This window comes from Rhamphochromis sp. 'chilingali' (genome assembly GCF_963969265.1).
Source record: "Rhamphochromis sp. 'chilingali' genome assembly, chromosome: 7".
Lineage (NCBI taxonomy): Eukaryota > Metazoa > Chordata > Actinopteri > Cichliformes > Cichlidae > Rhamphochromis > Rhamphochromis sp. 'chilingali'.
The window spans coordinates 36021361-36048803 of record NC_137934.1 but is presented as its reverse complement, the minus strand read 5'-3'; the positions used below and the strand labels follow the sequence as shown (position 1 = coordinate 36048803).

General features: G+C 39.7%; 1 protein-coding gene across 2 annotated transcripts in view; it reads right to left on the bottom strand.

Annotated features, from left to right (window-relative positions):
- raver2 (ribonucleoprotein, PTB-binding 2) overlaps window positions 1-27443 on the bottom strand; it is a 97254-nt gene that overhangs the window by 56903 nt on the left and 12908 nt on the right. For both annotated transcript variants that reach the window (XM_080888072.1, XM_080888073.1), the window contains exon 2: window positions 18998-19064. In XM_080888072.1, coding sequence (XP_080744198.1) covers window positions 18998-19064 — 67 coding nt within the window. The remainder of the gene's footprint in view (window positions 1-18997; window positions 19065-27443) is intronic.

Sequence of the window (27443 nt, the reverse complement as noted above, 5' to 3'; positions counted from 1 at the left end):
TCAGTGAACAACAAAGCAAGGTTGAGCACCCTGATAACGCCATGACTATAAGTATCAGACCTTATCAGTATGTGTGTGTGTGGGCGTAGCATGTAGCCGTCTTGTGTGTTTGCGTACACACACTTGATTTGTACAGAAGCGTTCCACCAAAGCGAGCGTGCTCATGTGTGTTCTTATGTATGTGGGTGGCTGTGGGGTTTTTTTTATATGCATTGGTGTGAGCTGCAGATAAGGCAAACACCATCTCTGCTCAATGAAGATACGAGTTGGGACGGGGGGAGGGGGGGATCCTATCTTCAGATGTTTATGAATGTTTGTGAATTAAAGTAACATCTGCATTTTTCATATTTTAGAGATGCCTTTTTTTGGAAAGGATCATTTCAAGAGCGTTAATGTTTTTTAAATGATTTGCACCGCAGCCTGTACAAATCATTAGACTCATCAGTATCAGACCAAGACACCATGTTTCTATGTCATGCTCAACCCTGCTGTTTGCCATATGAGTTATTTTCAATATGCTATAATCATTCTTTTTTGGCTAAAAGGGTATAAGTAAGGCCTGCTGGAAGCATAAAAATCTGGTTTCAGTGTGGCAGTGGGTAATTAGCGCTTTGTTGATTCTGTTAAGAATTACTCGACTATTTAAAAAGGTCAGCGGTTGGATGGAATAGCTTTCAAAACCTGTTTTTAATAGCTTTTGTCTTAAAGGCTTCTATGTTGGTATAATTGTGCATTCTTAACATAAAGTAGGAAACAACAACATGAATTTACAAAGGCAATGGGATAAGAGTGAGTGGCAAGGATTTGATGTCAGGCGGCTCCATTGAGATAAAAACTAAAAATACTTTATCTTAAAACTTGGGAAATTACAACGCTACATCAGCCAAAACATGAAAAACAACACGGGTCACGAAAATGAAGAACTTCAGTTAAATCATAAATATAAAAAGTGAACTAAATCAAAATAAGTCACTAAGTGTAATATAATACTATAAGAAGTTTACTGCACGTCCAGTAAGCGCTACAAAAGTTGGTTAGGATCTATTAATTATCAATACCCACCACATTATGACGACCTCTGCGTCAGCTGATGAAGGAATTTAAGAGTCAGGATTCAGACAGCAACCGCCACAGTGACTTTCCTTAGAAAGTAATGCGGATACATTACCACAGCTAGCAGTTCAAAATTCAGGCCATACAGAGGCTTGCTGTCACATATCTGGGATTACACCACTTTCTACTCACAACTACTGCAATCCCTCCACATTTCTTATTACCACTAAGATTAACTTCCCTGCCTGCCCAAAATATCCTGAAGCCAGATACGGTTGTATGGTGATACGGTGAGGTGGGGGTGCCAATGTCTCAACGCAAAGCTGTAATGCTCCAGGAAGCACCCCGTTTCCTCTGGTCTTAATCATCCGTATTATTGTCCAAACATTTCACATTCCTCACGATGGTCGCTGGGACAGCTCTAGCACTAAAACCGCCACATTTCCACTGTAACTTCTCAATGACAGCAGGTCCTTCTCAAGTCTGCCAGCCTATTTGCCTCGTAAATGTTATTCACTCAAACGGCCTTTTCAGTTAGAAAAGTCCAACCAAAGTCACCCCAACGTTCATCTTTTTCATTGGGTTAGTGTTTGTTTTCTCTCACTGCACTGTTTGAAATACTACTACAGTTCAGTCGCCCTCACCAGCAGCCACCAGTGGTGGCAAAATAACTGACTTCTCCCCAGATTAAAAAACAAAAAATGACAGTACAAACAAACAGGAAATTGGAGAGCTGGAACCTAAGGATAATAGCTGTGCTCAGTCAGGTTACAGACATTTTCTCCATTGTAGGAACTGTGAAAGACCACGTTATGTCATAATGTTAAATTGTTTAAATTCTAGTCTTGCATCTGTCCAAAGTAGTACTATCTGACACTAGAGAGACAGCTGAAGAATGGTGAAGGAGGCCAAGGAGATACTTGTGAATAAGAGACGAGCTGTGAGATGAGCCTCCTCACATACAGCAACAGTAAACAGGGTGAACATAGCGTGTTACTTGAGTCTGGCAGGTGTTTTCAGCAAAGGTTTGAGAAAATGAGACCAAATGAAGTCAAAGCTGCACTCCATAACGTCAGTATGGGAATATTTTTGGATTAAGCCACATAAAGAGATCCCATTAGCACCAACGGGCCAGTGCTGGCTGTGGCAGTACAAGTAACTCTGTGTACCTCTGTGCCAAAAGTCTAATATTCATTTGCATGTAATTCTCGTTAATGGAGCCACAAGTCCACTTTGTTTGTTTAGTTTTTAGGTGTGTGGCACCAGTTTATATTCTTCTGACAACAGACTAAGCCTAAAAATAATAATAATGGCATCACTGCTTTCTCACATTTGTCCTGGATATATTTGGGCTGCATTACTGTCAGTCTTCTTCTAATGTGATAAAGGAAAAAGGCAGAGACCATTAACGTTGATGAGACTTGGCAATTGAAAGAGAACCATCAACATCAACATCATCATCGTGGTCTCCTTGCTAGGTGTGAGGGTTTTTTTTAAACAAGCTAAAGTGCGTGTGCGTGTGGAAGAGCTTTATTAACGCATCAACTTTCTACAGCACACTTGGTCCTAATGAAAGTCTAAAGAATTTTAAGTAATTGACACCCAAAACGAAAAAAGTACACAGACAGCAAGAGGTAAAAGGTGTGTGTGTGTGTGTGTGTGTGTGTGTGTGTGTGTGTGTGTGTGTGTGTGTGTGTGTGTGTGTGTGTGTGTGTGTGTGTGTGTGCGCGCACGTACTTGCGCTGTGTGATCAAAGATAACAGTCCAATCACATTTGCGTGGCCTGTGCCGATTTGCATTTAGTGATTCACGAGGAGACAGATGGACAGATGATGACAGCGAGGGAAGAAAAAAGAAAGTGGAGGAGGAGGAAGAGGAGGAGGAAGGTACAGAGTAGAGGGAGTGAGCCAGAGAGAAAAGAAGGGAGAGTGGTGACAAGCTGCTGTCCAGGGAAGCAATTAGATGGACTCTGCTACTGTCACTTAAGACAGGAGGATGGAGAACAAATAAAAAAGTGAAAAATAGGAAAAGAGCTGTGTTGAATCTTATAAGGTTTCGCTTAGCTCGTCTTGTGTAGTCCTGTGAGAACAAGCCCAGAGATGCACAGAAACAGGCAATGGCTAAGCTTCAAACCACATGCAGTAGCTGTAACGTCAACAGTCCAACTCCCATCTGGATGACCTCTGTTGCACACACACACACACACACACACACACACACACACACACACACACACACACACACACACACACACACACACACACACACACACACACACACACACACACACACGCTTTCTGTCACTACACTGAGAATAAAGGCAAAAAGCCAAAAAATAATCTTACTAAGGTGCATACTTTGCTCTGTCCAAGAGCCAAATGCTCAGCTCCAATTACTAAAACCCTAATATGAATAATTAATCTCAATGTGTGGTAAAGCAGAAGCAGTCACATGAAAAGGCCTCCTCACAACACCAGTCACGTATAATCTTCTTCAACCCAGTCATTACAAAGTAAATGATGGATGATGACAGCCGACTTGCATAACCCTGTGGAAATACGTTTATTAAGTTTGAAGTTATAATTTCATTACACCGATTTTAGAAAAGGTGGATCAACAGTTATGCTCACAATATCATTCTAGAGATGATTTGGCAGGCAAATATTGTAACATTATTTCTGCACAGCCTATTTAAATGGCTGTACCCATTTACATGTTTAGTTTGCTTTTTGTTGGTCTCGATAAGATTCAAAACACTAATGTAGGAACATTATGCCAGATGATCATCAGTTTAGGCAATTTTCTATGATTAAGATTGGGCACTGCTTAGATCTAACTTCTATTCAGTCAGCCAACGTCAAGTTCTTATCAAATCCTGAGTCCAAGAAAGAAAATGGCAAAGTGATGAAGCAAAAGACCTTAAATACACACACAAGTTCACTTGTAACTTTTCCATGATTCTCTTATACATTATTACATTATTCAGATGTGTTAGTTGTTGGATGCACCCATTGTTTATTAACAGGTTCTAAAATATATTTTTTTCCTTCACTCCCTCCAAAGGGCAGAGCTACACTAAAACTTTGTTGTTTTTATAATAGCACACTGATGTCAGCCTGTTATTGTGACATCATAGGACACTGTAGTGAAAAAAAATCAACAGTGTGTTATACAGCTCTCTCCATGTCCTTCCCACTGTCGCCAAGGTGCTTGCTTATCTGAGATCATCTAATTGTTGGGGTTTTCTCTGTATTATTGTATTACAATTATTCACCTTACAATATTAAGCACCTTAAGGTGATTTCTGTTGTGATTTGGTGCTATATAAATAAAGCTGAATTGAATTTATTGAACTGAATATAGTTTCTTAATTTTTCCTTTTTCCCAAGGTAGACTTTGACCTTGGGAGCTAACAATGAAGGTCCAGGTTAAATGCTTAGCCAACCGAGGTATGTCCCCCAAGGCCTAGTATGTTGTAAACTTTGAAGACAATACATAAAAAGTGTGGGTGATATAAAGTTTATCTGATTTTCACATTTCGTATCACATTGACCGGATTTTCACCAAAATAATATTAGCTTGAGCCGTTTTTGGTATCTACTATAATCACACAATATTGGAAAATGATATATTAAAAACTGACAGACTGACAAACAAGCGAAACTGATTCCATACTCCGTCCCATCAGCCGGAGAATAATCTGCAGGATGAATAAAACCTTTAAAATGTATCTTTATTCTTATTTTGTTAAATTTTATTTATCATCAATGTTCCCTCTAAGCTGCGCGCGTGCGCAATTGCGCACTGCTGGCACGGTCTCTGCGCACAGAAAATCTGCGTTGCACACAAAAAAAAAAAAACCTAAGCTGAATTGAAATTAAAATTAATACTTTAACAATTCTGTTTTGCAGTGTTAGTCAGTAAGTGACTGGCTGCTCCCGTATGGGATTACAACGATGCCACCTTATCCCATAGTCCAGCCAATGATGCGATTCACACTGGTATATACGCAGCTGATCAACGTGGTTGTCAGGCTATGACAGCGTCCTTATGTGCAGACACCGCTGTTTTAGCTAGCAAAGCGGCGTGGCTGATGTGGAGTGAAGCCACGTTAATGACAACGTGGACAACCATTGGAGATGTGAGCAGGACAGACGGAACAATTGATGGAAAAAGTGTGGACTTTATACCAGTTTTTAAATTGTGTTGATGGGCCACGTAAAACCAGAGTTATGATAAAAATATCTGCAATGTTTGGTTTTCCTCCTGAATACTATCGTTGTTTATATTTACTGCGGGAAGAAACGGTAAAAACTGCGTTTTATAAGGAAAACGCTCGAAAGCCTGTGAGCAAAAACAACGCCAAAAAACCCCACCCTTTCCTATTGGTGGAAAAATGTATCATGTTGACCAATCAAAAAATGATATGGCAACAGTTGTTTAGGAAGGGGGAAGTTTTAGGAGTGACGGCGGTGTTTTGAGATGTGAGAGATTTGCGACGTTTAGCGCAAATCCTGTGTAGTTCGTGTGTCAATAGTTTAGTCAATAGTTTTGTTGTGTGTGTCAGAACAAGGCGACTGCTGAATGTTGCAGGTGTTACAGCAGTGATACATCTGCTGTTGTCAGGCCTGCAGGTATCAGGCTGTTGTTCTCCTTCATCTCATAGTGGACAGAAATTATTTTTTGGCACAAATAATTTGTGTGGCATCAGATTTGATGCAGAACAGCTGATTGTTCTGTAAATAGTTTGAAATGTTTATTTAAAAAAACGCCTTGGCGGTGGGGTGCCCCCGGCCTCTCGGCCTGGGGCTCGGTCACTCAGGCACAGCTGGGGGCCGGCGGAGCTCACGGGCGCGTCACTGCAACTCCCCCTGACTTCTGCTCCGCGGCTGCTGGGCGAGCCCTCATCTGGGACTCTCCTCAGCTCTTACTGGAACAGTGGCGCGGCTGCCCCTCTGTTGGTCTTCCATGGTCTCTTGTGTTCTGGGGGCCTCTGGATGTCTGGAGTTTTGATCTCCTCCATACCCGCTTCACACCCTGGAGGACGGGGCTGTGGCCCCCCCACACTCCCTAGCAGATCATTACATGGAGAAACCTTTGGAATGCAAGCATGCTGATCCACACAGGTATGCACACATGGGTATTCACAGACGCGGACTAAAGCTTTCTTGGCTTCTACCTCAAAGCACACTGTGCGCTGTCTATCTTACGTGCTGCACAATATCGTTTATTATTTAGTAAATATTGATATCTATGACTAGCTAGTTTATTGTGATGGTGCTTTGTTTTCTCTATTATTATGTTGCTCTTTGTTGTTTGCTGTCTCCTCTGTTTGTTTTTTTTTGTTTGTTTGTTTTTTTCTCCATACAGGTGACCCAGGAGTTCTTTTTTTTTTTTCTCTCTCTTCTCCCCCCTTCTCACCGTCTCTTCTCCCCTTTGGTTTTCTTTCTTTCTCTCCCCCTCTTTCTCTCATTCATTCCCCCTGTCCTATTTATTAAAAAAAAAAAAAAAAAAAAAAAAATGACAAAGGATGAACTGAAGCTCTGCCATCACGTAATGTCGCATACTGCTGTTTCTGATGTCATTTAAAAGAAAAAAAAAAAAAAAAAAAAAAAAAAAAAACGCCTTGGCTGCATTTTTAGGTAAACAGCTGCAAAAAACTTTGTTGTTTGCAAAACTCAGTTACGTTTTTGAAGAAGTAACTATATAATTAATTGCCCAACATTAGTCATTATATACTGTATTTTGCAGACAGAGAGTTACAGGACTCTCTCCCAGACCACAGACTTATAATACAAGTCAGAGCTTTATAAAAAAAAAGAGAAAAAGAAAGAAAGAAAGCTGTGTTTTCAAAATTGGAGTTCAAGTTATTTTTACTTCCAATAATATTAACATTCTACACAGGTCATGAACAAGATTTTTTTTGTAATTTTCATTGTAAGTGGGCTAAAGCAGTTAATTAAAAGTAGTCTAACATAAATGTAAATGCTGTAATTTGATTATTTTAATAAACCATGTAACTTGGATGGATTCGATGCTGGCGTGACCACAGTGCACACGTCTGCTGTTGCTCACAGTGGTCCAAGTGTCCACTCAGGGAGTTTGTGTGTTTGCTCAGACACATGAAAAATTAGAGGGAACATTGCTTATCATTGAGAAAATTTGTTGAAAATTAAAAAGTTAACCGTTTCAAGATACACTTATGTTGTTGAAGGATGGGGTAAAACTCATGTTATCAAAAATGGCATCGATACCATTCTTAAAATTCTTCCAGAAACTTCCAACACTTTAAATAAAAAGAAAAAAATCTAAATATCTTTGAAACTGCTGCTGCATTTACTGAGCCTAAGCCTGAGGCAGTTATCGTTAAGCTCAATGTTCCTGCTTCCAAACTAAACACACCCTTCTAGACATCTGAAGCAACTAACAGCCAAGCTAATCAACTTTCCATTCAGCAACACCATTACCAAACCACACAAACCACCAGCAACACAAGTCAGAGATATTAATCTCTTGGAGGAATGGAGACAAATAAAAGGGAAGAGAACAGATTATGGATGTAAACACTGACAAAAAAAAGGACAAGGAAAAGCTTGCTGAGCGTTTTAATGGCAGCGACATCGAAAAAAGAGCAACGACTGCTGCAGGACAAGTTGCTGAGTACATCCCTTGGCCTATGCATTTTGGTATTTCGTCCATGCTGTCACACATGCATACTGTCAGAGCAGCAATAGGCCAATGAGCTTTTTGCCAGCATGTGCTGTCTTTATCAGTGCAACAACGAGGACAAAAGCCTCCACTGAAAGACAGGGATTCCCTGGATAACCCTCACTATTGTTTTCCAACAGCCCTGGTTCCGCAGCGCTGCCGCATCAGTACACATACCTCAGGATCGGCGGCATCACGTGAATGCGACGGTGTTGGATGGACGGATTGATGCCTTCAGATTTCTAACAGGCTGTTTAAAGCCTCGCCCCATTTGTCAATGGTGCGTATGTAAATGTGTACAGACCTGCCTCTCTGCCATTTTCTTTTTTTTTTTTTTTTTTTTTTTCTGCCATTTTCACTCTCTGGCTGAAGTTTCACATCAGAGCTGAGTTAAGTTTTAGCAGCAGAGACCTGAAACCAAACTAAGACAAGCCTCAAAGCGTTTTCCATATTTAGTGAAAAGAAATTAAAGTATGGCCAAAAGTCTTCCTGACCTGAAATTGTAATTATATCTGGAACCATAATAATTGTCCCTCTCTCGAGGGACAATATTGAGAAGCTTTTTTTCCCATCCAGTCTGTGTGATCTCAAATTAATTGTCAATATAAATAATAAACAGTGTATTAACAGCAATGACACAAATCATTTCATCAGGCCTTAGAAATGCACGTGTAGATGCAGTTAATCAAAGACTGACTCAAAAAGATGACAATTAAAGGTCATCGGGCCACAAATCTGCGTGGAATTTGCTCACACTGTTTTGTTCGAGCAACGGAGCAATGCATTCAAATTAAGCAGGGACAGTGGACAGGCCAATTTAGCGATAAACACATCATCATTTATCGAGAAAGCCTCTGGCAACAGGTGAGCCGTGGCATTCGGGACGCGAAGCCCACCATTTAAATTAAACACCAAATGAGCTGCAGTTCGAATGTGCCAAATTTGCAGCCAGCTCATAATCTGCTTTGATGAGATTTTATCAAGCGCTGGCGATCCCACCAGATAGTAATGTAGGCATCGAGGCTGATAATAATGGAGGCTTAACTTTTAAAATGCAGACCATGGGCCAGCTAACAAGCTGCCGGTAAAGTGCCTCCAATTTGCTAATGGTGAGGAGAGGCTGTAAGGAAAGAAAATAAGAGAAAGAGGGACAGATGGAGAGGCTGAAGGCAGCGAGATGTGGGAAAGCAACAAAGATCAAAGGATGTGAGAGGATTAGAGACTTTTTTAATGGAATATCTCCACTGTAATAAGTAGGAAAATAAGGAGAGCACGAGAGGAAGGGCAGGGAGTAAGTAACGATGTTACAGGTGGGTGTTTAAGGGGGGAATCATTAGCCAAGGAGCTGAAGCAACAACAAAACCACAAATGGAGACACCGAGATACACACACACACACACACACACACACACACACACACACACACACACACACACACACACACACACACACACACGTTAACACAGATTTGTGTACTGCAGGACACGCTGACATAAACACTCTCATCAGTATGGCCTAATAAGTCCAACAGTGGAGGCTGGCTCAGTGAACTGATATGGTCATGAGGTACAGATGCATGCCAAAGTTGTTCCAAGCAGCACTTTTCAATTACAACAGAGGTCAGGGGAGGAGCTAACAGAGGCTAACACACAAGCAGTAACAAAAACACCTCAGAGAATCATAAAGCTGAGGACCACTGGTTTGTAAAAACAATCTCTGTTGTTATACCATAAGAAATGAAACTGAAACAAAGGCTGGGAAATATGTCTATTTAGGAGATCTAAAAATAGATTAACTCTTTGTGGATCTATCTTTATGTAATCTACAGTGCACGCCCGTTAAAGGTGCGTATGTCCTATCCAATGCTTAAGAAATTCGCTCGACCGCCACCCAATGTAAGGGTCCACCTACAACTTACCTAGATTAATAATATTAGTCATTTAAAAAAATCAAATCAACAATGTTTTTAATGGAAATATAATTACTGCTATCCATGAACTTTCAAATGTACTATTTTAACAAGAAAGAAAAAAGTTGCAGTTATTTACCTGCACTGATAAACAGAAAAAAATAGTTTTAGTGGTTAAATGTTATTAATATTCTTAATATATTTATGACTCAAATTTGGATATAAAAACAAATAGTTTGAAATGTTTTTTTTAAACAGACTTGTAAAATATTTGTATTTTCTTGTTTTTATGACAGGTAGTCTAGCACCTGTGTGTTTTGTTACATAATAGAAACGATGGCAAGTCCGCACAAGCTTTTCCAAAGAAAGAGGATTTTGATTCTGTGGGCCACGTGGGTAGGAGTGATGTAAATTTCTTCAACAAACGGTGAGTGCGAAAGCTTGCACGCCTGCCAACTGCACGCGCACACGCGCGCACACACACACACACACACACACACACACACACACACACACACACCAGCAGAGACTTTACATTAAAATCAACTAACTGCCCATGTGCCCACAAGGCGGATTTCCATTTTCATTGAAGTATATCATAGGAATGACAAGCCGGCCATCGTGTCTCCAGCTCTCTAGGCTTGAAATCTACCAGCTAAATACCAAACAAATACACTTAATGTGTGTTGGGATAGAGCTGTGTGTGGTTTTCCTTTTTTAAAACTTTCTTTTAGTGCCTAAAATGTTTGCACAGTGTTGTACATTAATTGGGTCACTTCGGGCACACATACTATATCTAAAGTGAAAATGAAATAAAAACCGAATCTCTGCGTCTTCTAAAATGACGCAAGGATTGGCTCTCTAGAACAAACAAAGCACACACATATAAAATCAACAGGCTCTCACACTCCCCAGAGACCATCCTGGTAGTGAAAATTATTTGAGTCCTGTGCACACTTGATAGTGTATTTGAGCCTGCATATTTGATACACTCACCTCGGGGAATAAGTCTGTATTTCACACCAATTATTGAAATTCCTACACAGCCATTTTCTGTTCTCCCGGGGACATACATGGTTTTTTTCTTTACTTTCTTGACAGCTGTGTCTGAGCCTTATAGGTCTTTTAAATACCAAAATTGATGTCTGGAGATAGAAATGACTACGGACCAGGGATGACCTGGAGGACAAACGTCTATGCAACATGTTCTTTGTAGAGAGGTCTGAATGTGGCTGTAACCTTGGTGAGTGAGTCATCTCTGCTTCCCAGTTCCTGGATAGCGACTGTTTTGCTTTTGCTTGTGGTTTTTGCTCATTGTTTTGCGCAAATGAGGTTTTGTCATTTAATAACATAGTAACTTTGTGTATTTGAGAGGACCATTGTGAAAGAGAGCAGAAATGTTTTCCCACACTGGGTAAGACATTGTTTAATTAAGATTCATTTATGTGGTGACGCAGACCTTTACGAAAGAAAAAACGAGGTTAACAAAGGAAACGACAGTTTCCTTTGTGTGATTAATATTTCATGGCGTGTTTATTAAAGAGCCAAGGGTAATGATATCAACAGCAGAAACATTCATGAAACCAATATAAAGCCCGTTTCCTATTTTAGGCTAATTTGAGTGATCACTGCTGTGTTCAGTATTAAAGTGTAATGAAATTTGCATTAGGGCTCAATATTTTCTCTGTTAAAATATTCAAACAAATCTCTTTGATCAAAGTAAATTCTTCAGGAGGTCCAGTTCAAACTTGATAAAAAGCATCACACAAGGACCACCCTCCTCGTCCCTCAAGATAGATGAACAGATTACTTAGCCTGGCTGGTCTTGACTCAGGACCAGCAGGAGCCAAGACTGATTATAGCGTGCACCTTCAATTCAATTCAGTTTTATTTATATATCGCCAAATCTCAACAACCGTCGCCTCAAGGCGCTTTACATTGTAAGGTACACCCTACAATAATACATACAGAGAAAAACCCAACAATCATGTGGCCCCCTATGAGCAAGCACTTTGGCGACAGTGGGAAGGAAAAACTCCCTTTTAACAGGAAGAAACCTCCAGCAGAACCAGGCTCAGGGAGGGGCGGGGCCATCTGCTGCAACCCGTTGGGGTGAGGTCCATCACCCCCTCACCTTCAGTCCGTCTCCAAAGTACAGCACTACACTCATCAAAAATATTTATTTTAAAATCATTATTTCAGTAATTTCAGTTGGAAAGTAAGCACATTATTTCTGTCTATATTCTTTTAACTACTGTAAATGTCATTCTGAGTACCCTTTCAAATATATAGATGTATAGTTTGTTTTTTGTTTTTTTGGCAAGCCAAAATAATAAAATACTGAACTAGCAAGGAAGCTGCCACAATGATTCACCCACAGGAGCCCTTCATGTGTACAGTGGACTCTCATGAGATGTAATTTGTTTTTTCAATTTTGTGTTTTTTTCATTATTTTAATGGTTTTCTATCTTAAATAGAGAGTGAACACAGGTCACTGACTAATTTCCGCAAAGTCTACAACATAGATAATACTGAGTCTATTACCACTTACGTGTCTCCTCATGCAAAGTGGTTATCAGCTTGTAAAATCCAGTTCCAAGAACCCTATTTTATATTGGCAATCACATAGCACATTTACATTTTTAACATGAAAATACAACTGAATATAAGATCCATCTATCCAGTTCCTTACTCAGCTTCTCAAATCAGGATTGTAGCATGGCTGGAGTCACGTGTCAAAAGGCCAGAGGCAGGGTAGGCCCTGGACTGGTCACCAGTCCACGCCGATTACCAGTCATGACTCACCTGTCAGTGGAGCCAGAATCTAGGAAAAGGTCACCAACATGTAGCCACACATCTGAAAGCATATTGATATGCTCTCTAGATATTTAGACTGTACTAATGATATTTTAACCTTTGCCATTGATTAAAATGCTATTAACAACTTATACCAAGTACATAATAAGTTGTTGGCATGTAAAACCCTCAACATCAAAATATATTGTTTCACCAACGATAGGAGGATTCGGGCTGTCGGAAAATGAGGGCTGCACTTGAGCTCTACAAGTTTCATTCCCATAAAGAGACAGTAAATAGACACGCGCACACATGCAGAGGCTTTATGAGAGGCATGAAAGTAAAAATCAACAACAGTGAGTATCTTTGTTATACTTTCAGCTGCAGTTACATTGTTGGTTTCTACAGATCCAAACTGCTGATGAGTTTACGATCCTCTCTCAACTGAAAGCTGATGAAACTAATGTATACACTACCACGTGTCACTAAGAGTGCGGAGGATTCGGAACTTGAACCTTAACTTTGTGACATTTCCTCCCTTTCACCTTGACATCATCAACCACTGCAGCACAGAAAAAAAGAAAGAAAAGAGGAGCAAAATCTTGTTATTCTTTCTAAGCTGTGAGATTGAAGAGAGTGTAGGTGAAAGAGAGACACAGGGAAGGGAGCAAAAGAGAGAGAGAGAGGAAGGAGAGGGTGAGTCAGACTGTAAACACTCGGTTGGTGTGATGTTATCCAGCTGCCATGAAAACTGATCCAAATGGCTGGCAAGTCTGAGCAACCAAAACACAAAAACAGATACACGCAAGACCAACATTACTCTCACTATAAAACACAGCAGTCCATTTGTTATGACACACACTAAACATATGCAGACATGTAAACAGTGCGTCACCGCAAAAGCATGCGCACACCAGCACAAAACTACAGGAGCTAAATGGACGTGTGCGTTCAGCTTAAGTGACAAGGCGACAAGCCAGGGAGTTACATGGATCACAGCAAAATATTCAGTCCTTCAGCACACACACTCAGACACACACACTCACACACTGGGTAAATGCTACAGTGGCTTGAAATCAATCCTCCACACCTCTAACTGAACACGCACGGACACACTAACACGAGCTCAGGAAGCATTTTCTAGCCTGTCTGCTGAGGCTGCAGTCCACCTACAACAACCCCATTTGTACTTATTTCAATAAGATTACAGAGTTAATGGGCAGAATAACAAGGTTTAAGCTGTGGAGGCTTGTCTACTACAACACGAAACACAAAGACACACCAACAGCCAGGCTCAGCAGGACTCAGGGAATGAAAAAGAAAACATTTACAAGAGATTCATTGGTTTCATGACTAACAGTGGTTAGGCCTAATGTCCAAGTTATAATCTGAGAACATCCCCAGTTCCATAAAATCTTGGGACATTGTGCAAAAATGTAAATAAAAACAGAATGCAACGATTTGCAGACCTCGTTGACTTATATTCTATTCACAACAGAAAACACAAAGCATATCAAATGTTTAAATTAAGACATCTGACTATTTCACGACTCATTTTTAATATCACGGCAGTATACGGCACGTGTCAAAAAGATTTGAACAGGGGCAACAAAAGGTTGGAAAAGTAAATAGTACTAAAAGGAAACAGCTGGAAGAACATTTTGCAACTAATTAGGTAAAGTGACAACACTTCAGTAACATGTAAAGAGCATCTTAGAGAGGTAGACTGGCTGGGCTTCATCTTAAATTAGCATCTACAAATCATGGAAAAATGTCCAAATAATGTTCTGCAAAAAGAGAAATCTTTGTGTACGCTGAATTAAAAACAGACATGCTTCTGTCATGCAGGTTAAAGCAGATTATTCACAGAACAAGCCATATGTGAACATGATTCAGAAACGTCACCAAAATGGGCCAAACCTCATTTAAAGTGGAAAACTGTTCTGTGGACATATGAATCCAAATGGAAAACATTAATAACCCATCATCTGAACTAAAGAGGAGAGAGACCGTCCAGCCTGTTATCAGCGCTCAGTTCAAAAGCCTGCATCTCTGATGGTCAGTAAGTGGATACGTTCCTAAGGGAGCGCCAGCTTGCACATGTGGAAAGGGACCATAGGTGCTAAACAGTACATGCACGATGCATATTTCAGCAAGAAAATGCTAAACTGCATACGGCATCTATTACAACAGCACGGCTTCGTAGTTAACGAGTCCGGGTGCCTCTTCAAAAAACAAAGCATAAATGCTCAATGACATAAATATGACAACACAGAATAGCTTAGAAGATAAAACCTACACGAAAGATAGAGCACATTTAAACAGAAATACAAATGAAACCGCTCATGAATGGGAATATTAATATACAACCGATAGGTCACACTACAAACCTTCTTCCACTAACAAACTTACGCTACCGTTTTTGTGTTTCACTGAACAGACAACCCCACAGTGGGACGTCCACTAAAGATCCCTGGTACATAGAAAAGAACCAGCTGGAAAAATTCAGGCAGTGTCAGAAATGCAAAGATTGAACTTTCAAGGAGACTGCTGCTCTGACCCACATCACAAACTGACCTATCCAAATATGATGTACAAGAACATCAGTGACATAGTAGCTCAGACTCCTTTGGCCAATGAGCTAAAAATGACATGTGATATACTATTAGGTGCTTCATATGTGCCATTTTTTTCTTTAAAGTTTAGGGAGAAAAGGCTCAAATTTGAAAAACATTAGAAACAGCAATGGAAATACAGCGAGCCTTTGTTCTCACATACTAATATCTAAATGTATCACAATGTGAATTTCACCACACGTTCACTCAGTCACTACAGAAATCCCGCTTCTCTGACAAATTAAAAAAAGCAAACCACACTTTTTTGACCAGCTTCAAGCTAAAACAAAGCTAACGCAGGAAAAATAATGTCTTGAGGAAAACTCCTTGCTCCTTCCTTGGAGCAACCTCCTCACCTGCCACACCTTTTCTGCAATGTAGCACTGTTGAGTGCTTAATAAAAATTGATGACAATATTACCTGGGAAAAGATGTTGAGGAAAAACCAAAGCTTGCAACCTTACTTTCACCTGGGGCCCTCAGCAGAGCTCTGTGAGGCTGTGTGTTAATGCTCCTGAAAATATTCTCCTTCTTAATTCAATCAGCTAATGCAATATTGATACAACGAAAAGTTCCCACATTATGTTGTGAAATTACTGCAGTAAGCTCTTGAAATAAAACTGAGTGGTGCTTCAGTGAAGGAGAAAGCGACGGAGAAGAGAAAAAGGAGGAAGGGTGAAAGTGTTGGGTTAATGGAAAACACAGACCATGAGAATGGCAGGCGGCAGTGTGACAGAAGGAACGGCAGAGAGAGAAAGAAAGAAAATGGGGGGGGGGGAGGAAGGACATGGTTGCCACTGGTAACATCACTGTGTTTTTTTAAGAAAACTTAAACTTTACCTAAAACAGCCTCTGATGCTTAATTCTTATTCCGCTCCTCCCACCTCATCAGTGCCTAACACTACCGCAGCGGCCTAATTAGTACAGTGCAGTGGCCGCTGGTCCGATGAGAGCCTGTGTTTCATCAGGCTCTCATTTGCTCTGAAACACCATTAACCTTTTGGACAGGCTGGTGCTTTGATATCTCAGCTGTTTACAGCTCCGCTCGACTTTCCAAAAGTGTTTTGTTTCAGGTGCTTGGCTGACTGCTGCGACTAAATATAGCCACTATGGAAGATTTCCCTGGAAAGGGACACACTCTAAGGGCAGAGGGTCGTGTGTGTGTGTGTGTGTGTGTGTGTGTGTGTGTGTGTGTGTGTGTGTGTGTGTGTGTGTGTGTGTGTGTGTGTGTGTGTGTGTATTTGAAGGTCCTCTCATATTTCCTGACTTATGAGGACTTAATGTGGAAAATTGTCATTACAAGAAGCTCAGCTTTAAAACAGCAGGAGGAATTTGAATTGTGATAGAAACTGCTAACATATGCAAGAAATATATAATACTTTGGTTAAGTTAGACATGTAGTGGTTGAGGTTTAATCAGTTAATACTTGGTAAAATAACAGTTTTGAACATAAAAACCCCAAATCATTAACTGAATGATAGTAATAGCAACTAATCTATGGACAATCCCCAAGCTTGTTTTCAAGTTTAACACACGCACACACCCCTACACCCACACACACACGTAAACCTGTGAAACAGAACTAGTTAGTTCAGTTGCTGAAATCAGATATCCATGAATGTTCTTGACTGCAGGGAGGGTTGGTGCCTATCACAGCTCTCACTGGGGTACACCCTGGACAGGTTGCCAGAGCTATCACAGGGCTAACACAGAGAGACACAATCACTGATGCTCCCATTCACACCTATGGCCAGTTTATAATCACAGATCAATCTAACAAGCATTTGTTTGAAGTGTAGGAAGAAGCAGAAACTAACTGGGGAGAATCCATGCAAGGCACAAGGAGAATGTGCAAACTCCACGGCTCATATGGAAAAGGCTTTCCAGACAAATGATTGTTTAACAATCAATAGTCAGGGAATAACTCAAAGTACAACTAAACAGGGCTGCTGCATTGACGTCGTCCTATCATGATGCTATAAATACTGTAATGTACAATCTAGTTGTGGAATACAGATGGCGAGCGCTGTAGACTTCACATGTAGGTTATCAGCGGATATCAGTGAACTTTTTGTGACAGTTCCATGGACCGTGAATAAAGCCAGACACTAGGGATGGCATTCAAGAAAGAAACCCAGGTTCTCTGGCACAAAACCAAAGGATTAATGTTTTCTAAGAAATAAAAAGAAGCCTGATGGGTACTGAGAATACACTGGGAGCACACTGAGACCAAGATACACTTGTCCAGGATTTTTGGCATAAATTTGGTCAGGACTACAATAGTGAAAAACAGTCACAATAGTGAGGCACAGCGGTAGGTTTGCAATGACATGGGCTGCTTGAGTGCAAAAGGTGTTGGGTAGATGACATTTATAGATGGCGGCGTGAATGTCTGTGGATATACCAAAATACTATCTGACAAGATGGTTTCCAGTCTCCACAATTCTGGCAGAAGAAGAATGTTCCAGCAAGATAACGATTCAAAACACACTGACACAGTCAGAGAAGACTGAAGGTAAGAACTCTGACCTGGAAAAATATCTCGCCTGGCTTGAATCCAATCAAACACCTTTGAGGTATTTTTATGTGAAACCAAGAGCAACACACATCCAAGATCTCTGAAAAGTAGCGAGATCTCTCCAGAAAAAAAAATACTGACTCAGTCAACAGAATAAAGGACGTGAGATGTTGAAACAAATTATATATTCAAATCTTATTGACAGATGAAATGAGATCATGTCATTTTTTAAAAGTATATCTAAACTATAAATTTTTCATTTTACACAAGAATACACACTCTGGAAATGAACTTGCAAGCGTTAAAGTTACACTGTGACAGGTGATACAAGTTTCAAAATTTGATATTTTGGTGATAATGCACTGGGGTGTACTCACATCTGTTGTGTATTCTAACTATAAATACAAATTACCCGTGACAGATATGGGATAGCTGTGTGTTTAGGGTACATGTACATTTACATGAACATTTACAATTTCAGCCACAGGACAATTTCATCACCCATTACATCCTGAAATAGCAGTTAAGGGACAGGTTAGAGTTAAGCATTGAGTTGGGGTGGTTATTATTAGGGGATAACTAAGGCTACGTTCACACTGCAGGTCTTGATGCTCAATTCCGATTTTTTGATCAAATTTGATTTTTTTTGTCTGCGTGTTCACACTAAAAATAAAATGCGACAGCAAACGCGCTCTAGTGTGAACGCTCAAAGCGGCCCGCATGCGCAAAAGAAGACGTCACACACAAGGCGCTCTGTTTGAACCCAGAGCAAACAGTATTGTTTGACTGATGGCCCTTAATATAAAGACTTTGGACTTCACGTTTCCCAATTTTTGCTTTAAGTTATTTTGTTATTTACATAATAATGTAGATAAACTAATAATTACTCTTATTGCTTATTGTTTTAGAGAGGAGCGGTGCTTCAAAGGATAGTTGCAGATTTCTGTCAGAATCTGCAGATTATACAGTACAAATAAAATGTTTACGTTTCTCCAACGTTGTCTTCCTAACAGTTTCACTGACATCTACACTGGATGGCCAGGAAGCGTTCGCGATGTCTTATCGGGCGCTGATAATTGGCATCTGTCTTGTGTCAGTGACGTAAAGGACGGATTTAATGCGACATGACCGTTCAAACAGCAGTCGCTTTCTAAAACATCGGATATGTATCGGATTCAGTACCACATACGAAAGTGACCCAGATCGGATTTGAAAATATCGGATTTGTGCCGTTCACACTGTCATACCATGATCGGATATGGGTCGCATAGGGTAAAAAAATCGGATTTGATGCGCTTTCGCCTGCAGTGTGAACGTAGCCTAAGGTGGTTAGGATCTTCAATAGCACAAGTACACAAGTGTGACTTTGTGTGTATGTCAGGTTAGAGTTGAGTTTTACCTGTTCCTTTGTTGCGGTCCACAAAGCAGTACTTCAGTTCATATTCTTTCAGAATTTCATGGACTTCCTATAAAAAAAGTAAGGGACAATTTGGTCAAACAGAATGGTAGAAGTCATTAATGTAAAAAGAATAGAGAAAAAAAACTACAAAACTCTTGATTATACAATAATCAAAGTAGTATCAGTAAACCACAATGATCTTAAAAAACTGTTTTGGAAAAATATCAGAATAAATGCAAACACAATGAAAGACTTAAGCAGTGAATATACAAGGGAAAAAAGGTTCTATCTTAAATGGAAAAGTAAGCTATTACATTCCAATACACAAACTGTGAGAGAAACCTTTGCATTATTAGCATGTGACAGATGCTCATCATCTTTCTCTACTCTAGTCTAGTAACAGCTATTGACTCAGATAAAGGTAAATTTTTGTCATATATAATTATATAGTCTAATGTCATAATTGATACAGGGCTCAATGTTAACACAACTTAGTTATACCAACAACTGAAATAAACTGAAACCCCATTAAAAAAAATCTCCTTTACTCCACAGATGAAGATTTATTCTTTGCATAAGCAGAAGTAAAGCTTTTTTCATTTAATGTTGTGCTTTTCTGGTGAAACTGAAAGAATGGATGCTGCACAAGAAAGCAAAAGCAAAGCTTTGAACAAAGTTGTGGGGATAATGGTACAAAACAACTAAAAATAACGCAAATTTTCAAAATAACTAAGAGCTCAGACAGCACTTACACCCTTTAAAAAACCCTGATAATGTCAGCATGATTACTTGAAACTCACTTTTCAATCGAACAAACTTCTCTGCAAAAATGTCTTTGATGGGAAGTTTCCATATTTGCACTGATTTGTTTTTTTAAACAGGTAATTGTTGTTTTTTGTGTTGTTCAAATGAATAATACTAATACTGTGCTTGACATTCTTCCATCTCGCATAGCTAAGGACTGTTTTGATGTAATCAGACCCAGTATCCTATTTCTTATGAACTTTTCCTTGCTCTCAGGCTGTGTTCCTTTGACTTTTAAGCATGCTGTAGTCCACCCGATTCTTAAAAAAAGAAACTCTGACTGTTATGACCTTTCAAACTACAGACCGATATCTAAGCTTTCGTTCTTGTCCAAGATCCTGGAGAGACTAGTTCTCTCCCAGCTCCAGGCGTACTTGGACACAAACAATATTGCTGAGAAATTTCAATCTGCTGTTAAGCCATTGCATAGCACTGAAACAGCGTTGGTTAGAGTTCTTAATGATATTCTTGTAATCACTGATACTGGATGCTCTATGGTCCTAGTTTTACTGGACCTCTCTTCAGCCTTTGATATGGTGGACCATAACATTTTATTATTAAGACTTGAGCACACTGTGGGTATTAGAGGCACTGCCCTCGACTGGTTTAAATCATATCTCGCTGATAGATCCTTCTCAGTTAACTTGGGCACCTTCTCCTCTTCCTCCGCTCCGGTCTGTTGTGGTGTGCCTCAAGGACCAGTTTTAGGCCCTATTCTCTTCTCATTGTATTTGCTCCCTCTAGGCGCAATCTTTGAAGAATACAATATCGCCTTCCACTGTTACGCTGATGACATACAGATCTATTTTGAACTTACTGATGACCTTGCTGTGTCCCTGCACTACTTTCAAGAATGCATGCGGGAGGTCAAAGAATGGTTCCTGAGTAATTCTCTTGTTTTAAATGATAAGAAGACTGAGATTGTGGTTTTTAACAGTAAAATCCCTCGTGCCCAACTCTGTGCTGCTCTGGGTTCCTTTGCTAGCTCTTCCTGTTACTATGTCAGTAACTTGGGTGTACTGCTGGATAGCTCGCTCAAAACTCGATAAGCAAGTGTCTGCTGTAGTGATATCTAGCTTCCCCCAACTGCGCCTTATCTCTAAGGCTGGGCATTATGTTCCGCATGAGGACCTGGAGAAGCTTATTCACGCTTTTGTGACCTCCAGGTTGGATTATTGTAACTCCTTGTACTACGGTCTTCCCTCTTCTCTTCTTCTTAGACTGCAAACAGTCCAAAATGCAGCAGCCCGCCTCTTTACTGGTACCAGGAAATTTTGCCCTATTACTCCTGTTCTAGCTAGCTTGCATTGACTTCCCATAAAGTACCATATTCAATTTAAAATATTACTCCTACATTCAAAACTATTATTAAATCAGCGCCGAGTTATCTTAGTGAACTTCTCAAACCACATGCTCCTGCTAGAACACTTAGATCTGCCACTCAACTACTTCTGACCCAACCTAGATCTCAGCTGAAGTCCCGGGGTGACCGTGCGTTTGCTCTGGCTGCCCCGGTACTGTGGAATAACCTTCCTCTCGACATCCGCGCATCTGATTCCATTGCACTGTTCAAATCATGACTAAAAACCCACTTATTCAATCTTGCCTTTCCTTCTAGTTAATATTTCTTTCATGATTTTATATCATGCACTTTTATGCTCATTTAATTTCTTCTTTGCTCTGTACCTGTTGCTTTCCTATGTATCAGTGACAGCTACCTGCTTGAATACCTAGTAGTTGCTTTCATCCTATTTCTATTATCTTCCTTTTATTCTCTATGTTACTTGTTAAGCGCCTTGGAATACCCTTGGTTTTTAAGTGTGCTTTATAAATAAAGTTTATTATTATTATTATTTTTGGGAGTGTATTCTTAAAAAAGAAATGATTCTATCTGGTGTTGGGCTAATACAAAGATCAGCACTCTATCCAACTACACAAGGGGCACAAACTAATACTAAAGTACAAAAGCAGATTCCACTCTCCAGCAAAATGTGTTATTTCAGAATCAGAATCAGAATACTTTATTGATCCCTGGGGGAAATTATTTTTTGTTACAGTGCTCCATTTTAAACCAACATTAAGACAAGACAGACAATACGCTAACTAAGAATACGCTAACTAAGAATAGTACAATAATAATAGGATAATAATAATAATAATAATAATAGGATGTAATAAAGGTAAGTAAAAGAGAAAAAAGATCATAACACAATACGTTACAGCCTCTGCTGTCCACGGCTGACTCTGTTAGCCTTCCTGATAGAGTTTACTGATTTTTTCTTTTAAAGATATGCAACAAGCACCCTTGTGGATTTAGTCACTATCATACCTGTCCAAGAGCAGCAATACTGAGGCACTACATAAACGTGGAGGTATTCTCTCCCTCTACTTTTTATGTTCCTACCCAGTTTTATTCAAACGCATAGTCAACAATACAAGCTGGTTTTTAGAAGGGCTTGAGCATGAACAACAACACAAAAGTGGCAACAGTCTTTCATGAATTGATAAGCATTTGTAAGGACACAGCAGCTCTTTATTTTGCTAATGCTGCCTATACGCCGTGCTCTCCTTTCCTGTCATTTAATGCTGGTTAGTTTTTGTGCTTCCATTGAAAGACAGAAAACAAAGAAATCACCTTTGCATAATTATAACACTGGAGCTCTCTTTAATACAATACTCGCACTAGAGCGAATGTAGCTTTGGCATTTGTGGGAGGTCAGGTGGACAGACACTTCATAGAAAACATTTCCACTTTCATTTATCGCATCAATGTTCAGTCAAACAACGACGGAGGTGATTAGGCTTTCTAATGTGTACAGTCTTCTTTCTTTCTACCCTTCTAACAGCCCACTCGTGCACACAGAACAGCCATGTTTTATATCAGCGAAGGCCATGCAAGGCAGCCCACACAGAGGGTCAGCTCACTCACCCTTAAAATCAGTGCAGAGCGAGCTATAATCACAGAGAGGGGGGAAAGAGCCAAAGAGAGATATAAAAATCTATATACAAAGAGGTATTTTGCTTTGGACTTTTGGTGATTCAGCTGTCTTGCTTAAGACAGAAGTGGTTTCAGGGTATTGGCAGCATTATTTTGAAAGTACACTGAAGGGTAAAAAAATCTACCTGAAATTAAATAATTAAACAAATTAAACTTGTTTGATTATTTCTGTTTGTACTGTGAAATTAAAAAATATCCTTTTCTTAAGCATATTAAGAGAGTTTGCTTCATTAGAATTGACAAAAATAAAATTGTATTTTAGAAAACGCAGTGGAAAAATACACATCGGCATATTTCGTCAGCTGTCAGGAAATGAAGACTGCATCATGCTTTCAAGGGACTCAATTATAGTCAAAAACGAGCTGGTAAACAAAGATTTTTTTTTGTTTTTTCTTGCATTACAATGCCAACACACAAGCATATCATTACAACACCGGTTACAAGCAATTAAATAACAAGATAAACATGGAATTCAACAGGAAAGCCACCTAAATATGTCATCATTTCAACAAATGATTCCCAAAGCTCTACTTCTTTGTCCTTTGTTTAAGTGCTTGCATGTTTCTATTCACTTAAAGCTCTGTCTCACAATTGTTGCTTTTCTTCTACTCTTTTTGGTCTTTGTCTGGCATTAATGGCGTGTTTCTGACAAAAAAGCAGAGCTCTTATATTAAGAGGAACACCAACTTGAAGCTAGAAATACCCCTGTGTATGTGATGAAGAAAAATGACAAGTAACAAAAACACGGGACTTTTTCTTTGCCTCCGCATCCTGTGAAATGTAAAAGTTATTCATTAGTAGTTACTGCTCTGGACAGCGTACGGTCAAACACTGCGGTGCACTTTGTGACACTGAGACATGGCTAAATTACACCACTCAGTGACCATCTTTCTCCAAAGCCATTTTATTGCATGGCCCTCTGCTATTCTGTACTTAAATTGAGCTGAAAGTTTGTTTCTCACAGCACTGGCACATCACAAGACATTTAAAGACTATTTTTAGGAGCACAAACAATCCAGCCTCCCGTCTTAGCCGTACAATTTACCAGTTGAGCACACCAGGCTGCTCCTTTTTTTATTTTATGAAATTCCAGTTTGTTTCACCCCATTTCCTTTTACATTCCATGTTTTAATGATCTCTACTTCCAATCATGCTGTTCAATAATGTTGCTCTTTGTTTCATTGAGAGTTCCACTACGCTATTTCAACAGCTTTCTAATTAGCACTTCTGTACGTGTTTCAAAACAGCCACTGGGCTCAGTACAGAGACACAGACAGGCAAACCTACAGACCGGATTGGCAGTACGGCTGAATAAATTTGTATTATTCTGTCTAATGGAGGATTCACAATTTCAATATTTTTTGTCTTGCACTTCATCAAGAATGCAAGACAAAATAGAATTCCTTATTAAACTGCCCGCCTTTGGGCTATTCAGTGTGTGCTCGGCAATTGGATGCGCATATCAGAGTCCATCTGCTGTTAGATTTTTAGCGAGGAAGCTTTGACTATTCCCTGTTGATTATCATCATTATTATTATTATTATTACTTCATCAGAGCTCAAACATGGCATTCAGGACAGCCCTAGTGAATAGAGATGGTTTACCTCAATATGGAAATCACTAGTAATCCTCAAGAACAGAAAGACTCATTTTGATTTTTTCCCCACTTCTGGAACAAGACCCTTTGAGCAAATTAAACCATGAATTGTTCCCACATGATGTGAAGAGAAGAATATGGAAAAGGAGAGGAAAGGCTTGTGATCCAAAGTCTGTGGACACACAGTGTAATGACATGTCCATGCACGACTTCCAATGGAACTGGGTAGCAGGGTGGATTCTTAAGCATATAAAGGAATGCTGCTCAGATTATTTCAAATGTTGTTAAACTAACAGGAAAGCACTTCATGGCACAGATGAATAGTGAACTAAAGCATACTGTAAAATAAAGCCAAGGTCTTCTCAAGGCAAACTAACAAAATGTCAAATGGCTGAGACGGTCACCTGCCCTCCGCCTAATTGAGCCTGTACAGATAATTGGAGGCAGAAAGAATCACAGCTGAAACTAAACATGGTTTAGCTTGGAAGTGAATCTACTGGCCCGACTCTTCTCACTTTAGATGCCTGGCAGATGCTCTTCAAGGAGAAAACTCTGTATTTTGTCATCTCCTAGGGTTCCAAAGTTCAAGCATATTTGCATCCAAGTATTAAAAATAATCCTTCTTATCTTCATTTATTTTAGTCCAGTTACTGGGATACAGAGCGACTCAAGAAATAGAGCGAGTTGTCTACTATTCTGCAGTTCAACGTATCCTTGGGCAAGGTACTGAGCCCCAAGTTGCCTCTGATGAGTGTGTGAATGTTGGATTAAAAGCACTCTAAAAGGACACTTAATTAAGCTCATTGTAAGAAAGCACTTTAAGTGCTGAAATAAAGTAGAAAAACACTATAAATGTACCGGTCCATTTACTATTTTACCATATCACCATGCCAAAAAAATGTAGTAGTGGGTACAGTGGAAATACATAATTCTCAATTCCAAGCTCAAAGTCAAAGCAAGACAATTATCTCATGTAGTTAAATATAAACTATTTTATTAAAAAGTTGTTTAAAACTCCCTGACATGGTTATGGTTTATTTGAAATCTTAATATGGGCACAAACTGAATTGTTAGTAGGTTACTTGGCAACCATCCTAACATTACTACACAGTTAGCTACATTAATTATCATCTTACTTTAATCATGTATGTATGTATATATATTCCTCCTTAACGACCCCCGGGCCTCATGTTTGACACCCATGCCTAAGAACATGGTTGATTTCACAACAAAAATGCCATCGGTCTTAAAAAAAACTGATGACATGTATTTCAAGATAACGATGCAAAGTACCTCCATATCAAGTTGTTATTGCCCTTCTTACAACAACATGGGTCGGAGACATCACAGCAGCTGGACTAGGCGTCATCTTTTTGTAGTTTTTCCAGTGGTTGACGTGAGTAAGGACAGATTCCATTCATAAAGAATTTCTGTCCTAGAGCATACACTGCCTACAGACTACCAAAAAAAAAGAACAAAAATCCAAACAAAAAAAGAAGCACTATTGCGTTTTCTGGTGACGTCCTCAATATAAACGTATCACCAACAAAAGAAAAACACCTCTAGCAAATTTTCCATATTGTACTGTCTGAAAAGAAAAATAGCAGCAAAAGGAGTGACAAAGAAAACTGATACACTTGCAAAGGTTTCCACATCATTTCTGAAATGTCATGTTGAAAGTCTAACAGTGTTCTGTTGGACTGCTGTAGTGGGCTCTCTCATCAGTTACACTTTATTTCAATGTTGTGAGTTTCTGTGCGATATACTTCAGTGTACATTTTAGTTCGACTCTACAGTTTAAAATTAAACGGCACAACAAAGACGCAAAGTCACCTAAAACCAAACTTTTCAGCTGCTAGCCACAAATAATCCTGATTTTAACAGTCCCACTCAGCTACACTGTGTTCTTCTTCTTACTACTACTACAAAGATCAACAAAGTCAACCAGTTTCTTTACATCCAACAAAACATGCCATCCACTTCAATCAGCGCTGTAATGTTCCCTGTGCATGTTTGAACACTTTAAAACGCTGACATTTCCAGCAAGTCCAGTCAGTACCCAGCACTTGCTTCAAGCCCACGGCCAAATCAGTAAGTGCATGTGTGGGTGTACACTTGGTGGAGCATTAAAGCAAAGTGCCCTGAGAGAAAGAGCTAGATAAAGAATTTGATAGCAGCGCCGTCTGAATACTATTAAAGGGAAAATGAAATGACAAGCACCACCTGAAACAGCTGATAATCATCTACACACCTGTGGGCACCGCACTCTGTATGTTCCAGCTGCGTTCGCTGATCAACAGCTCCGGCACAAAATGAAGCACACCGCCCATCACCGCAGATCAATCTACATGACGTTCATTTCAAGCTACTCAAACTGGTGCTCGCCAAGATACGAGTAAATGTTGTTGCTTATCTATTGTGTGCCGTGAACGGGGTGTAGGCTTACAGGCATACCTTCCCATTTTAACATCTCATACAACCAGGAGCATCAAACCAGCAGACTAGTCGATCCAGTCAGTAGTTTCTATAGCAGGTATGTCATACTCATTGTACACTGTGGGCCACATACGGCCCACTTTAACCTCGAATGGGCTGGACCATTGATATCTTCTTTTAAAGGGGTTATCTACTTTTCTGCATAACAAAGAGATGCCGCTCTGGTACATCAAAGAAATCTGTCACTGTAACTTTTTGGGCATAAATTGTAAGAAACAGATTGCAGTAAAAGTTCTGATTTCTCATCGATACGACTGTCCTGTAATAATAAAACAAAGCTTTTTCTTAATTTTTTCATTATTGTACATTAAGAACTTTCTATATTAGTGAAAAAACAGGAACATTTCTGTCATTTAACTATTACTAATTACTTTGCTGTAATATAAATGGCCATGGGGGAGGTCTTTATCAGTAGTAAAGCTGAAAAACTTGTGAAAACTACACTTAGAAGCCCAAAAAATTTAGATCTTCTCTCACATTGTTTGTGAGCTGCCCAGTGGGCCGGACTGGAGTCCCCGCTGGGTCGATTTTGGCCCCCGGACCTTCTGTTT